The 16,234-nt window shown below is 45.4% G+C and overlaps 2 protein-coding genes across 12 annotated transcripts in view; one reads left to right on the top strand and one right to left on the bottom strand.

Annotated features, from left to right (window-relative positions):
* PTPN1 (protein tyrosine phosphatase non-receptor type 1) overlaps positions 1-2,898 on the bottom strand; it is a 45,505-nt gene extending 42,607 nt beyond the window's left edge. For 2 of the 4 annotated variants that reach the window (XR_010375157.1, XM_064465200.1), the window contains exon 1: positions 2,592-2,772. Coding sequence is in view for 2 of the 4 variants with exons in the window: in XM_064465200.1 (XP_064321270.1) it covers positions 2,592-2,744 (153 nt within the window). In the remaining 2 variants the exon portion in view is untranslated. The other 2 variants (XM_064465205.1, XM_064465201.1) reach the window with 2 other exon arrangements.
* The window catches only part of PEDS1 (plasmanylethanolamine desaturase 1), a 199,112-nt gene continuing 185,695 nt past the window's right edge, over positions 2,818-16,234 (top strand). For 3 of the 8 annotated variants that reach the window (XM_064465212.1, XM_064465208.1, XM_064465216.1), the window contains exons 1-2: positions 2,818-2,982; positions 12,203-12,264. The gene's annotated coding sequence lies outside the window, so the exon portion shown is untranslated. Of the gene's footprint in view, positions 2,983-12,202; positions 12,265-15,827; positions 15,881-16,234 lie in introns of all 8 variants that reach the window. The other 5 variants (XM_064465214.1, XM_064465209.1, XM_064465213.1 and 2 more) reach the window with 3 other exon arrangements.

The raw sequence follows: 16,234 nt of genomic DNA, 5'->3' as shown, positions 1-16,234 counted from the left end.
CTACAGGAGAGAACAGTTCCACCACATGTGCACGCCCAAGACATGAGTGTCACAAAATCACCTACACAAGGTCTTCATTTTGACGTTTTTGCCTCCATCCTGTGATTATTTACACTTAAAAAAACCAATCTAAATTTTATTCTTTCATGACTGCACTATTATCACAGCTGAACATAGCTTCCCCTTGTCCAAAACAACAAAAAAAAAAGGAGCTTGGACAATTTTAACCCTTTGAAGTCACATGGCACCCAGACATGTGTCTGTAGCCATCTTTCCAATTAGCTTCACCTCCCTGTAGTATTCCTAATTCCTCCCCTAGATGCCGTGCGGTCCTGTACCTCTAGATAATAGATTTAACCAAGAAACAAGAGGAAGTGACTGTCGATAAACTGCATTTTGCTTCACTCAGAATACTGGTAAGCATTTTTGGATTTTAGCAGTCACAATCATAACACCTAGCTACTAGAAGCCTGTGGTACAATTAACTTTGGGGAAGACTTTTTTTCTGCACCAATAACGTACATTGTTCTACTTACTCCATTCTTCAGGCAAAGACTGGTATTTGTAGGAAAACTGCATTGTTAGTGTCACAGCCCAGACATCAAAAGCACGGATTACAGTGAAGCACATTGTTCTTCCAGATGTACATGATCTGCCAAGATGTCATTTTCAAAAGCTGATATTTAAAAGCAGGATGCAGTTGGGAAACTGAGTTACATGACATAGATGGACACGCTTACTAATCAATCTTACGGAAAAAAAACCCACCAAGCAAAAATCCCACCTTTTGTGCTTGTCAATAGTTGGATGCAAATCAAAGAATCACTTTAGAGTTGGGGTTTTTTTGGGTTGGTGTTTTTTTTTTTTAAGGTGAATTTTAGTCCTCAATCAAACCTCATGCTGTGCCACAGTCTGAGCAGGCTACTGAGTCACATCATTCAAAGAAAGCAGGACAAAAATATCACTGAATTCTGATCCCACATTGAAAATATGCCACAGTCCTCACTCTTATACATTTTGCTTCTGTAATTAAATTGTACCCATAGAAATATACCACCACCTCCATTGCAGAGCTATATTACTCAAAATAATTTCCTGAGCGCTAAGCCTGCAAGATACCAAATTGTCACGAACAGTTTAGCAAAAACATAACGTCATATATGCACATGACTTTCAACTGATAGTTAGCAAGCACCGAAACTCTGCAGGAAATGAAATAACTCTAACAAAAAAATGGACCTTCTGAAAAGCATGCTCAAGATTTCATGCTTATTCTCTAACTGCAGAACAATGGGAGATGTTCATCATGCAAGCTACTACTTTTAAAACTTGCCTGCTGTGATTCTGAAACTGGAGTTCATTTATTTCACTTTTATAAAACACCACTCCTTCTTTTAAATATCTGTTGCCAGAGAAAATCATGGTGAAAGGGAAGCAAAGCCCAACTTCTGTGTTGCAAACACGAACTTAAAACTCATTAGTTTATGCAATACACCAGCTTAAACATTCAAATGGATTTTACAGTAATGCTGCCTGATCAGACCTAACACATCCGCCCAACCATTCATGTGCTTCATCTTCTCTTAAACTTCATTTTGGACAAATGCACAAAGAACTTTTTAAGCAGAAAATCCCAAATTCCTGTTGCTCATATGCATGAAGCTGGATCCAGTCAGCAAATATTCTTACAGGCATTCACGTTTGCCACACGGCTTTGTTAAAACGTCACCAAAAAAATCTAAACGCAGTAAACGAAATAATAAAAAAATGGTCCCAGATAATTGCACAAGTATTATTAACAGGCTGTTTTCAGGCTCTGTTCTATTATTAAAGTGACTGAGAGGCTAGGTGCAATGTAATGCTGCCCATCGCTGTTTTTCTGGAGAAAAAAAAAAAAAAAAAAGACAAATCCAACACTTATATTTGCTCCCCCAAGGTTAGGAAGGGGCAGTTTCAAAAGGTTAGTGAGAATTTATCTCCACACCTAGCTCCCAGTGGAACCCGAAGCAAGAACAAGAGCATGGTGGAAGGACCTTGCAGAGAAAACTTCTAGGCTCGCCCCGCAGAGCAGGGGTGCTGCCCCGGCGGGTGCCGGGGTGCTGCCCCGGGGGGTGCTGCTCCGGGGGGGGGATGGGGAGTACCGCCCAGGTCCTGCTCCGGGGGTGCTGCCCCAGGGGGGTGTCCCAGGGTGCTGCCCGCAGGGAGCTCCCCGGAGGTGCCGCCCCGGGCAGGCCCGCAGAGGCATGGGAGGGCGGCAGGACACCCCCGCCCCGCCGCGCAGAGGGTCCCCCCGGCGCTGCCCGCCCACGCAAGCCCGCGGAGGAGACGGCGAGGGGCTCAGCCCCGCGGGGGGAGAGCGGGGCCTCCCCGCGCCCCCGGCGCCGGGCGGGGGGGAAGGGGACAGACCGGAGCGGCGGGCGGGGAGCGGGGCCGGGGCGAAGGGAAGCGGAGAGCGGCGCTGCCCTCGCAGCCCACACACACACACACGCCGCGGGGCGGCGGGGCGCGGGTGAGGGCCGGGGCGCTGCCCCGCTCCGCTCGGCTCCGCACCGGGGCCGGGGGCAGAGGCGGGCCGGGCGGCCACCCCTCACCTGGTAGATGGCGGCCCAGCTGGCGGCCTGGTCGAGCCGGTGAAACTCCTTCTCGATCTCCATGGCGGGGCCGCCGCGCCCGGCCTGCCCGCCCAGCGCCGCCCGCCGCTCCGGCTCCCGCTGCTGCCGAGGCCGCGGCTGCCCGCTCTGCATCTCACCCCTCCCTCTCTCCCTCCTCGCTCCCGCCGGAACTACGCACCCGCCCCGGCGACGCGACGTCCGGGGCGGCCGCGGGGCTCGCGGGGCGGCGGGAGCGGCGGCGCGCGAGCGCCGTGTGGCGGGGCCGCGAGCGCGCTCCCGCCGCCCCCCTGAGGCGGCCCGGCCGGCGGGGCGGGCCGCGTGCGCCTCCCTTCGCCTCCCCTCAGCCGCCGCCCGCCCGCCGCCGTGACAGGTAGGGCGGCCCCGGCGGGGCCCGGCCTGCGCCCCGCAGCGGGGCCCGGCCGGGGGAGGCTCCCCGGCCCCAGGCGGGCGCGCTCCGAGCGCCGCGGCGGGAGGGTCGGAGGCTCTTCCCCGAGCGCGGCGAGGGGCGGCGGGGCGGGCGGAGCTGCGGCGGCGGGCGCCGGGCCTGGCAGAGCGGGACATCGGCCCGCTCGCTCGAGCGCGGGCTGCACGCTGGATCGCACTTGCCGGTTGTCCCTTACGCTTTGTTTTAAAGGAAGGTGTGACGTGCCGAGCTCCAGACGGAGCCTGAGCATCTCCTCAGCGCTCGGTCGCTGCTCGGAGACGGCCACTGCTGCCAGGGTGCTATGGTCCTATCGCCCTTCTCGTGAGGCAATGCCAAGTGAAGTTTCGGCGTACATATTTCATGTCAGAGAGCCAACGTCTTTCCTCCTGAGCTTCAGTAGCAGACGTTCCAAACAGACGGACATAGTTATCCCATGCTAGAGCGCACTTTGTTTCCAAAGCGAGGAATTTTACTCCTCGTGTCAGCCAGCTTCTGTTTGTTAGATCGCTCTTTCCTGGGCTTTCAGAGCATACTGCTGCTTCTGAGGGCTGGTGCAGGCTTGGCGTACCCGTAGCACGGACACTCACCCAAAATAAGGTGGCGAGGCTGGGTTTGTAGGATCGACGTTTTTCATGAGTGAATTTGATTACAAACACCCGAAGCACTGCATGGGTTGAAGGCAGCGAGAGCGGCAGGGTTCTCAACGGGCAAGATGTATCAGTGTCACGGAAGGCAGAAGTATTTCATGGCTTAGCTGCAGCCCTTGCACCACATAACTGTTCCTGCTAGAGGAAGCTTCTTCCATTGCCTTCCCTGATCGTTCACCGTGCAGGCTTTGGAAGAGGCTCCCTTTCAGCCCCAGAATGCCACCCTGTTCGAGACTCACTTAATGGGCTTCTTAAGTGCAAATGGATGCTCTCAGAGAAGGGAGGACTAGTCAGAGATGTGAGCTGGGGGGCCCAGAATTTTGGGGGAGGGTAAATAGTGACACCCACAGTAAAGGCAAGCTGTGGAAAGCGTCTTAATAGGATAAATGACTTAACCTAGGTAAACAATGAAACATTTTTCTCTAGTCAGCCGCTGCGTGTAGCACAGAGGCATTAGCAGATGGTATTAAAAAGATTTTTTTCCTTTCTTACTGCATGGGCTTTCCCTTGACCTGATTTTTGGAGCTAGGCACATGCAGTGTTAGTCCCATGAGTGAAAGGGTTTCCGCCTATTGGGACCTGCTTCCGTATTTCTAAAAGCAACGGATGGGGGACTGCATCTTCCCTCCCAGTCTGGCTGCTCTGAGGCGGTATCCTTATCTCGAGTCCAGGTGGTGAATTTTTAATGTACTGGACATGGGGACATAAAGGCCAGTTTAACAACATTGCTGCTTTCCCCCTTTCGCTGTTATTTCAGGGTCATGAATTACGAACGTGCGCAGGGAGCCTTGCTGTGTTTCAGGGATTCCATACTGGGAGATGAGTCTTTATAATGTCACCCAAGAGCAGTTCCTATGGCTGGCCATGTCCCACGCAGGTGTAAACCCAATCCTACCTAGAAGAGGTCAAAGCTTGTGATGCCACAGCTAAATGCAGCTGAAGTACTGCAGTGCATAAGCATTTTACAAAGGAAGATAGCGTATACTCTTTTATGCTTAGGTCACCTGAATGGGCATAATAAAATCAGTACAAGTTCTTCAGTGAATGATTCATCGGCAATATATTCTGCTAAGTGTGTACTGTTGTCACAGAAGTAGTTGCCTTGAATGACAAAAACTCATATTGCCCGGCACAAGTGATATCCAGCTGAAGATTTCACAGACTAACCCAGAGGAGATTGTGAAAACTGCCAGTATACCTGACATTTCTTCATAAATCTCTATCATGGTTGCAATATATGTGGCCAGTAACATTTTAAAATGTGTCGTTCTGGTTCAGTGGATGATTTCATTAAATAATGGGAAATTTTTGAGGGGACAGACTATGTTACAGATACTTGCTTCTACCTATATATGCCTATATAAAAGAAGCAAGAAACCATTTGCAGCAGCGATGCGCATTGTGAGAGGATCCTGTTTCAGGACAGCGCAGCTGATTGTTGCATATGCCATTGCATTCTTTTGGCCTCGTTTTCACACACAATTTCAGCAATAGTGCATGCAATGACGTCCACAGCTAAAACCCGAGACCCTCACAATATGCGGTAGGTAATAGTTCATGTCAAATAATGAGCTTCATCTCTTTGGCACCTTGTGCTGCCAAAAACCCCTAAAGGGCATGCAGGCCACTTTGTGGAACTCATGTGCATTCTGAAGGTGAGAATTCTGGGATTCCTCTGTCTGAGTAGGGGAGAGCACCCCACCTTTTCCTTTGTAACCGTTGTAGGGGCTTGTACTAATTTTTATTTGTCCTCTAATATAAACTAGGCTCTAGCTCTAGCTACCAACAAAGCCATGTGGAGCAGCCTGGCCTTGAGTTCAAAAATGAACATCAGCAGAACAATGAAACTAACTCTGTTCTCTTTAATTCATTTGAAACCCATAAAAAGACTTATTCAGTCTAATCATGTTAAAGTATTTAATTTGCCTTTCTGCTAACAATATTCAGCATTTTGAGATGACCTAGTTTAAAGCAGCCAATGTCATAAATCTCCATTAAAGGGTCTGCAAATAAGATACATGTTGTTCCCTCACCATTTGATTTTTGAATACAACATTATAGTTACGTTAAGCCAGTTCTAGCAGGCTGCATCTCCAGTGTACGCTGGGAAGCTTGTCATTCACATTCAACACCCTTAATGCTATTGCACTATACATATTTGCATCTCTATTTAGCAGAAATATAATCTCGTGTGAAACAGAGCTCAGGTGTGGATCCTCTAGTACGGCCTTTTGGTGTTACATCTCAGCTGTTCCTTGTTCTGGCTTTCTCCTTCGTTGGAATTAAGCATTCAGGATTGTTAACGTGGAAAGTTCGTTCTGTCTTGATTTTCCTGTTGCTAATACAGCATTGCACAAGGCTCTAACGACTCACATGTTACACCTGGGTTACTCTGAAGTACCTGTAAGCTCATGAGCAAAATCCAGCGCAATTGGACATTGTCATACGGTGTAAATAGGCTTTTGCTTCTGATTTTGTTCTCATGTTAGCATCGGTTTTAATGTGATAAAATTATTCTTGATTTATTTTACTGTATACAAGGTCAGGATCAAGCCCGGTATATTCGAACTTGGTATGATTTCTTTGGTAAAAATGTACATTAGCCTGTAATTTTTTAATACTAAGGTTACACGCACAAATCAGTATTCAGGCTCCCCTAACTGTAAAGCTCCTTGAAGAGGTAAGGGTTAAGAGTGGAACTTACAAAAGAGAGCATGCTTAGTGGAGGCAGGATGAGAGACTACAACAGGGAGTAGCAGAAATAGGAAACTATTAAATATTTTAGTTCATATACTTCCGAGAGTCTGAGGCATCTCAGCCAAGGGTTCAGGAAAGTACGTATCTCCGAATTCACAGATCTGAGCCGCCTTTGGGAGTGAGATACACAAACCAGATCACTTTTTTAATAGAAAATGCTGTAATGAATATGGGTTAAGGACCAAATTGCTCTAGGCCAAGTCTTAGAACTCCTCAGAAAGGACAGTCAGATTCTGGTCCTGCTGGTGGTGAGCGTCTGTGCAAACCAGTTTCACATACATAAGGGAGGCTGAAGGGTCTCCACACCGGACTCTGTGACCTCATGGTTAAGGCACTGCTGAGATGTGAAAGGCGCGTGTCCCTCAGCAGAGGCAAGAGTTGCACGCAGGTGTGCCACATCCCGGTGTGGTGAGAGGTCTAACCTCTGAGGTGTTACCTGAAAGGTGATTCCCATCCACAGCTCCTTTCTTTGTTTTCAGAATGTGGCCTGCTGGTGCTTTGAGTATGTCTCCAGGAGCAGGTTTCTCAAGGAGCGGAAGTGTGGAGAACCTGTTTGTGAGCTGGGGGCTTAAACTAAGAAGAAAAGCTGATGTAGGCAATTGTGTCAAAACTGAGGGAGTTTTGTCCATGCTAAGGGTTCAGGTAGAGAATTTTACACTCAGATTTCAGGCTGGTGACCTGGAAGACCTTGTGATCTAGCAAAGGATTCATATTGTATGAGGCACTGCACAGGGACACTGTAACGGGGTGCTGTGTCAGAGGCCTTTCACAACTTACTGGAGAGGATGCAATGAAATGACTGTGTCTCGAACAGGGGTAGAATTGGTGCATCAGGCTTCAGGCTGACTTGTAACCCTGTATCCTCTCTATCCTTCTCAAGTCAAAGGAATGATTGTCTTGTATCTGGCTTTCCTGATGCCTGTCTCTTTATATCAAGAGAAAAGAACATGCATTTGGGAGGAAGAGGATACTGAAATAAACCCCTACCAAAAATGTCGGAGAGTGCCAATAGAAAAGTTGAATTAATCAATGGATCTCCATTAAAAAAAAAAAAAGCTGACAAGTGTTTGCATAGTTGGTTGTTGCTAAATTCTGAGAAAACTATACAGGGTAGGATGGTGGGGAGAGGGTAGCATTTCTTCTGGAGTTCCTGCTGGTGTCCTTATCCTGCAGTACTGAATAAGAAAAGGGTGGAGGATCCTAAAATTATCTGGCTTGATGGACAGTGAAGCTCTCCGTGATGTGCAAGTCATATGCGAGCTAATTAGAATTTTGCTCTTTCTGAAAGCCCGGGAAGCAGGATGAGTATCTGTTTCTGCAGTGACCAACATCTTTTGCATTTAGAAGCAAAGATGCTTCAAGTTATTTCCTAACAGCTCCTTCAGATCAAGGGATGAGAATAGAATTATAAAAGGTATTAATGGATATATGTCTATACGTCTAGTGAGAGCTCTAGTTGAGCTCTAGTTGAGTGAGATGCTTGACATCTTTTTAATGAGGACAGCTTCTTTCCAAAACGTGTTAGGAGAGGTGGCACCCCTTTGTTGTGGAGTAACCCCTCCTGTGAGTTCTCTTCTGCGTGAAGTAAGTGCTCCACTTCACCTTGTCTCCTGACGAGAACAGATGATGCTCTAGAGGCTGGACTTTGTGCTAAAGAGGAGATAAACTGCATAGTGGGAGTACAAGACTGTGAGAGCCCAAACTGTAGTTTGTCAGTGTGCAACAGAAGGAGGAGCAATGAACAGGGCAACAGAGCTGGGGAAGGGTCTGGAGAGCAGGTCTTATGAGGAGCAACTGAGGGAGCTGGGGGTGTTTAGCCTGGGGAAGAGGAGGCTGAGGGGAGACCTTATCGCTCCCTGCAACTACCTGAAAGGAGGTTGTAGCGACATGGGTGTTGGTCTCTTCACCCGAGTAGCAAGCGATAGGATGAGAGGATACTGCTTCAAGCTGCGTCAGGGGAGGTTTAGATTGGATATTAGGGGAAATGTCTTCACTGCAAGAGAGGTCAGGCATTGGAACAGGCTGCCCAGAGAGGTGAGGGAGTCACCATCCCTGGGCGTATTTAAAAGACATGTAGACGTGGCACTTCAGGGCATGGTTTAGGAGACATGGTAGTGTTGGTTTAACAGTTGGACTTGATGATCCTAGAGGTCTTTTCCAACCTTAATGATTCTGTGATTGATCTGATACACAGATGTAAAAAATCCTTGCTCTGAAGCGCTTCAGTATTGAGATGATGAGAGATGGCCTTAAACCCTAAATGCGACAGCATCACTGAAGTCCCGCTGCAGCGAAGCATCTTACATGACAGATGCAGACCTCGGAGGAAGAAGAAGAGTGCAGCTGTGGAGGATGGCCCGTGGGTTCACAGGCTTCAGTATCCGATCCTACAGAGAGGATTGGCGTCTTCACGGATGGCTGGGAAAGGCGGCCACCATGGGAGTAGCCTGGTCTGCCAGAACCTTGGGTGCCCCATCAGCTAGAGAGCAGGAGTGTCGGGGCTTGGCCTCGCTTCAGGCGGGGTGCCGAGGTGGCCTCACGGGCCGGAGTCGTACCCGATGGTTGGGGCCGCCGTGACGCAGGAACTCGGCTGCGCCAGGAGCAAAAGCTGCAGGGTGGAAAAGGAGGGCAGAGCGTGGTGGTGGAAAGGAGGCGCAAACAGGAAAAAATACATGTGTCTGATGGCACATTAAAGATCACAACGGCGGTTTTCTGAGGAGCGAGAGGCGCGCCCTCACAGCGCGGGGCGGGGAAGTGACGTCACGCGTGCCGTAACGTGCTGGACGGCGCCATCTAGCGGCTGGGGAGCGTTAGTGCGCCGCCCCCCCCTTCCAGCCGGAGGAAGGTTCGGCCTTGGCGCGGCATCGAGGGCGCTGGGGCGCTGCGGGCGCGGGCCAGCCTCAGCCAGGGCTTCGGAGGGGTAACTTCAGCATGTCGTGACATGAGTCACACCCTGACATGGAGCGCCGCAGCCCGGCCTCGGCCTAGCTCATGGCGTGACTCTCGCCGCCTCTGAAACCGCAGTTCAGCTGGGCCCCCAAATGATCGCTAATACAGGGGATCTTGGGAGAGAAAATTACCTGTAGCGACGAGAAATGTATGCATCATTAAATGTAACCGCTTGGTGTCACCCTTTTCCATAAATACTGCATAAAGTTAAGGAAATGTTTAAATTGTTTACTCAGACGGTGTCTCCTGTTGGAAACATTACCGTAGACGGGTGGGAGCAGAGCTGCTCGTGTCGTGAAGCCAATGCCTTCCTCTTTAAAATGAGCTGCTTTCTGTAATGACAATTATCAACAGCCTGTGTTACTCATTGCAGCGCTCCTGATTCTTCAAGGACGCAGCTGAAATTTAGAATCCAAGCAGATGTGCCATCTAAACTGTGGGCAAATGCACTTGTGGAAAGCTGTAGCACTGCTGCATGTCATAACTACCCATTTCTCAGCTCCAAAACAAGTACTACAGCAATTGCTCTCTTCTGTATGGAAACTACGACCATCATTTTTCTTTTGATGAAACATACAAAATATAGCACAGAATTATTGTTGCAGCAATGCTGTCAGGTCTCATGCAAAGACTGTCCCTTTCTAAATTAGGCTCTGCATGAAAGCAGGGTGAAAAAACTGTCCTTGATCCCTTTAATCAAGTAATAATTAAAGTTCTATTTCATTTTCCTTCAGTATAGGGTCTTAAAGATGTTAGTGTATTTTTGAAAACTTTGCTGTAAGTGTCGATGGGAGGTTGTTAAGAGTTGACTCATTTGACTTTTTACACTGTTCCGTTCCTCATTGTGAAGATGCACTTTTCCACTGAGTAACTGGAAAAATGAGCTTTCCACTGGCAAAATACTTGAGTCTAAAGTGCTTCTGCAGGGAAAATGAACCCTTGCATAGCTTGGCTTGTTTTGACAGATTCTTTCCAGTGATTTCTGAACTTTTCCTTCTCGATAGGAAGCAGTACAAATTTTTTTAAAAAAAAATATTGTAACACAATCTAGTGATGATTGGGATAGAATAGAATAGGTAATAGGAATGCCTGGATTGGAATTTTTATGAGAAGGTCGGTTTTCATGACATTTCCAGTCCTGGCTTGCAATGTGAAGAGGGTAAATTAATTTCTGGGTTTATAATTTCAGTTGAAGCCAAAGGGGGCAAGAGCTGTTTACCCTAATGCTGAATTGGACTCGAGGGGCTCCAGGCTTTTGCATGCCTGTCCCAGTAGAACTGAATGTCTTAAATATATTCCAGTCAAGAGTATGGATCATAGAGACCTGTGCCCTACAAACGTGTGCAACCTTTTAATAGATATTTAGTCCTCAAATTGCACTCTCCACACAGATCCAGAGCAGCAAAACATTTCCTAAGAGCCTATATGAAATTTATGATCTACCTTACAAAATACTAGAAGTTGCAAAATCTGCAAAGCATTGCAGGAAAAAACCAGAAGAGATTAAAAGCGTTACTGCGGACTAAGATCCTTATAATAATGGAGGATTAGGTAACTGCAAACGTTCTGGGATCTCAGGGCACAACCCTGCTTGCACTTTAGAGAGGAAGGCAGTCCCTCCCCAAAATAATTCCAACCTGTCTAACCTGAGGGACATTACTTTTTCATCCCAGTATGCTCTTATTCAGAGTTTTTAGCTGGGAAATTGTGCATTAGACCATGGCACTTGAAATGCAAATGAGAATCCCAAAGAAAGGGTTGGATCTTGTTACTTATTCCACTTCATGACAAAGGAAGGTGCTTGTCCCGACTCAAACATACATTTCACATCCTCTCTTCATCCGCCATAGTTCCAAGCAACTTGATGAAGAAATCTGCAAATACACAAAATCTGTTGTGTGGGGTGGCAAGATGTGTGGCTCTTGGTGACATAGTTGCTCTGTTAGTGTCAGGCTAATTCTTCAGCTCTTAGGAAACAGAAATCCTTTGGGACTGGATAGCCAGAATGCTGTTAGCAGGGCCGGGATACCTGAAGCTCTGCTTACTGCCTCTGTTAAGAGCAAGAATAACTTTTTTTGCAAAGTTTACACTAAACTAGCCTTAAGAAATAATCTGTTGGAATTCTGTTAAAAGGAAAGAAAGGGTATCTACCTGTTATCATTGACGTTTCAGCCATCAGTGATGGTGTGGCAAAACGCGCCTGTAGGGGACATGTACAGAAGACAGTGTGCACCTTCTGCTGCTTCAGATATTTTTCAGCCTTCATGGGTTTTGCAGAATGTGTTTAAGATTGATGTCATGCTATGGCAGAAGCAGCTAGAGGTAGAAATTTAAGGAAAACATAGCTGCTGAAGACCATCTTACCATTGGATGGCACTACAGTCCTTAGTGCTCATGGTAATCACAGCCCTGAATAATTTTACTCATAATAATTTTAGGTCAAGCAGCAACTAATAGGGAAATAGTTACTGGAAAGACCTTTTTATGGCTAACATGATGTTAATAAAATAAAATTACACTTTCAGACCTGGCTTTAGTTTCACAGCATTAGATTTTAGGAAGTCTGTGTTGAAATCTTGCCAGGTTGCTTAGTTTTCTAAATAAAGAATTCAAAATGCTGTTGATTCTGTCATATGGGACTCAGGTACTGCGTGCTCTCTACTGTCATAAAGGATGTTACGGGTGTGCTTTGTGATCATAGGGTATTTTACCCCAAGGCTTTTACTCACTGTTTCATGCTTTATGCAATGTTTTATATTAACGAGAGAATGTTTTCAGCAACTCTTTCTTTAAATAATCCTTTTTCCTTACAGCAGATGTGGCGTATCTGAGTTTGGAATCGCCGTCACCTGTGTATCCTAGGGCCACAGAATGGGTGAGTGCCTAAGCCTGCAGACCTGTAGTCTTGCAAGAATAAATATTTTTCACCTCAAGTTGAAGACACAAGTGTTCAAGGGAATGTCTGCAGTTCATTCAAAGTGTGGCTGCTGTTTTTACATATGTAAGGAAGCATTAGCCTAAATTTGAGTTATTGATGCACCGTTACTTTAATATTGAGACAGTTGTGTCACTGGTGTCCCTATGACCGTAGCACGGCATTCAGTGCAAGCAAGCCAGCTGCAAATGTACCTGAGCTTTCTGTAGGGTTTTGCAGTCTGTTCTGAGTTCCTTGCTGCCAGTGCACTTAGTTTGCAGCTAAGTGAATTATATACATGAACTGCTGACTAGACTTGAGGCTGCGTATCCAAAGGCAAAGTTTTGGCAGCAATACTGACCTAGCCTCACCTCCTTTGCCACCTGCTGCTGGTTTCTGTGGTATACCACCCCTTCAATTGTGCCAGCCCAACTGTTTATGGAGCTGCACTTGGAAATGGAGCTGGGAACATATCTACTAAGAAAAAAAAAAATTAGGTTTTCTTCTGGGCTAGTTTTAAGCCAGATCAGGTCTCCAATATAACGAACCACATGGCTACATAAACAGTTTTTCTAGAACAACAGAATGCATTGATGCTGGGGCAGGAAGATTACAGAAGACAAATATCAATACCATAAGCCACTATTGCCATTAAAGACTTCATCTTGAGACACCAAAACTAAATCTATGATTTTGGCAATTCACAGTAAACTGCTTTAAATTAAGATAAGGTTATGTTTTAAATAATTCTGTTTGGAGCTACTTCCATATGCCATCATCTGGTGACACACAGACTTAGTATGGGTCCTGACAAGCACAGATAAAGAGTTCTGAGCACAGCTAAATGTTGAGCTTAATATTTATGACAAAACAAAAAAAACCCAAACAAAACCAAAACCAAACCAAAAAACACAAGATCACTGTAGTGGCAGAAAATGCTTTATGTGGAAAGAGTGCCTTGAAATTCTTTTTACCTAGGAGCAGAATGAGAGCTTTCTAGTTTCAGGTAAGCCTCTAAGTGGAAAAAATAGTAATAGGAAAATAAGAGTATGTCCTCCTTAACCCATATTTCATTGAAACAAGTGTGACTCTTTTCATATTGTCCTCTAAAGACCAGTTATTTCTGGAGATGTATCTTATTTCTTTTGTAGTGTGGGAGTTCTGTCACTCTTAATTTATTTTCCATAAAGGAAGAGGAACTCAGATCAACTCCTTTTTGCTTAGTCCAAGAAGGGCTCAATAAAACTGCTCAAGAAACTAACACCACATTTGGGATAACAGTAGGTAGATTTACACATTGTATTTCCCCACCACTGTATATAAACAAGTATCTTTCAGCTGAAATATTTTTTCCAAGTCAGATATAGTAGATATAGTACAAATTTCAAATCTGGCCTAGTTTGATGACCAGACAAGCCAGAAAAATACTGCTGCAGGGGAAAGAAACCTCAGTGCATGGTTGGCCTTGGTGACTACCTGCCAGGAGAAAAGGGGCCTATGAAACTTTCTTCCAATGTATTATCTGAATCTTATCTGCTCAAACACTTCAGAGTTCAGGAAGAGCAGCCAAAGTCAATTTTTGCTTGGAGTGTTTAAAACCAAAAATAAACAGAAGGGAGAAGTTGTGCGTGCGCAGGAGGAGGTGTTGGGGTGGGGCAGGCACAGGGTGGTGGGATTGGGGAGGGAAGGTTTTAACCTACACTGACTCTTCTGAAATCCTCTTGGAATTATACACTGTTTTCTCAAATGACAATGAGATTGCACAATACCGAGTTGTGGTGGTGGCGAGCTGCCGGCATGTATCCAGGGGCCAGTATTCTATCTCAACAGGTAGATGAAACAATAGTTAGTATAAATTGGAGAACAGCTTTGTCATTACTGTATGCTAGTTATCTGATTCTACAAAGCCTGAAAAATGCCTTCTGAAATGTAAAAAACAGAAACTGAATTTTCAGGACTTTGTCCATTAATAGCTTAAAAAATATACAGGTATATTAAAAAAAAAAGAAAATAAAAGCTTTGCAGACTGCAGTACTCCAAAGTACCTGAAATCCCGTGAGCCCCCCCAGTGTGCACTGTTTTGCTGGTCTAGATACAACAAAATCCTTAGTATTTCAGGAACATTTTGTGAACTTCCTCCCTGCCTTGCCATCTGAGAAGAGGTACCTTGATGTTGCTTTCATCGAGGTCTGTCTGATGATTGAGAGATTAGTTATCTGCTCTGTGCCTCCACTCTCTCCACCTGAATCAGGTGTTCTCAGCCTAACCACCAAGCTAATTTACACCTGTTTTTAAATGGAGATGGTAGTATTTAATCTGTAAAGTTCTCTTTCAGTCTATTAAGACCTTATTTATTGAACGTTAGGGCTTATAAAAGCTACAGGGGCTAATGCTCTTGGAATAGCTTGCTGTTTAGCAACCGATCACCACCATTTTTCAGAGTTGCTCTGTTCTAAAGGAAGCTGGAAGAGTGATTTTGCCTTGAGATGTAATTCCTCCCAACGCTGTAATATTGGTGAAGAGTATAAATTGTCTGGCATCATCTTTTATAATGCAGCCCTGTCCCTTTTATTATGTGTAATCTGCTCTGTGATTAAGAAAAAAGGGCAAGGTGCAAGTCCTTGCTTTACTACTGCTTCCCTGTTGTGTGAGTTGTATAGTGTAGCATAGAGAAATCCACCTTCTTGAACAAGTTTTCAATGGATTGATCAGGAATTCTAATCTGGTATTTGAATTATATTTCAAGTATATAAAAGAGAAATTTAAGCACTATTACATAATTAAAACATTCTTAAATCCGCTTCTGTTCTTATTTAGGAGTGTAAATAATCCATACGTCATTTTTATTGCAGAATTATGACAGTGTCTTGCCCACATTCTGCTTCTTCACATACCCTATGAAAACAAGGGTTGGGGCAAAACCTGCAGCTGTTCAATTTTCCAATATATCCTATACAAACTGACTAGCCACAGTTTGGCTTTATATTTCATGAAAGAGGAATGGTGTTAAAGCTTGGTTGTAACAGACCTTGAGAGGTAAATTAGGGATCAGCTACAGGGATGCTTCTGCTAAATGTTTGTCTATGAGATTCTCAAGCTGAGCTCTACAGAATATATTGGAAGTGGAAGGGAGGATAATATATTGCCAGAGTTGCTGGGAACAGAGTACAGGATGTATCAAGAAATTTGAGATATAGGTAGGGCCAATCAATGAATTTCCGCTCTTCTGCCTCTCATTACCTTCTTGCAGAGACATCTTCCATTCTCAGCTCAGTGCCTTACAACATGGATCTTCTGTGGATCTTTCTCCCCATTAATGTGAGCACCACTGAGAAGTGAGCTGGGGAGAAGACTACTAAGGGCAGAAAATATGTTGGAGCAGGGAGTGAAAGCATTCAGATGAACCTAAATAGACCTTAATGGATGAAGATTCTCTAATATTCTCAGACATTCTATTCCAGTGCTTCAATAGCTTCATTATTAGATATTTTCTCCTAGTGAGAAACCTACATCTTCATTTCTAGCTCTACCTGTAGCTCTGTTCTTCAAGAAGACATCTTCACACATATCAGTAATGGTAAGTGATATTCCAAAATTATTTTCATATGCTGTTTTTTAAACATTTTGGAGCGGATACTTTGGGCATCCAAATGCATATGTAAAATGTCCATGAGACTGGTTTGCAAACACAGGAGGAAGCTCAGTGTTACTGTATTATCTGTCATGTGCACATACGGGCATTAGTAAGTACCTGCAGTAGGTGTGGAATGCAAGCACAACTGTACCAGGTGCATGTCTAGTCAGAATAACGAAGGAACAGTTTCATATGCATTTTGAACTTATATTTGTGTATTTCGCTTCTCTAAAAATCAGTTACTTTCCCTGTCTGTGGCATCAGGCATCGAGCATACCACATATGAATCATTTTTGA

This window comes from Phalacrocorax carbo, chromosome 14 (assembly GCF_963921805.1).
Source record: "Phalacrocorax carbo chromosome 14, bPhaCar2.1, whole genome shotgun sequence".
Lineage (NCBI taxonomy): Eukaryota > Metazoa > Chordata > Aves > Suliformes > Phalacrocoracidae > Phalacrocorax > Phalacrocorax carbo.
This window is presented reverse-complemented; position numbering and strand designations above follow the sequence as displayed.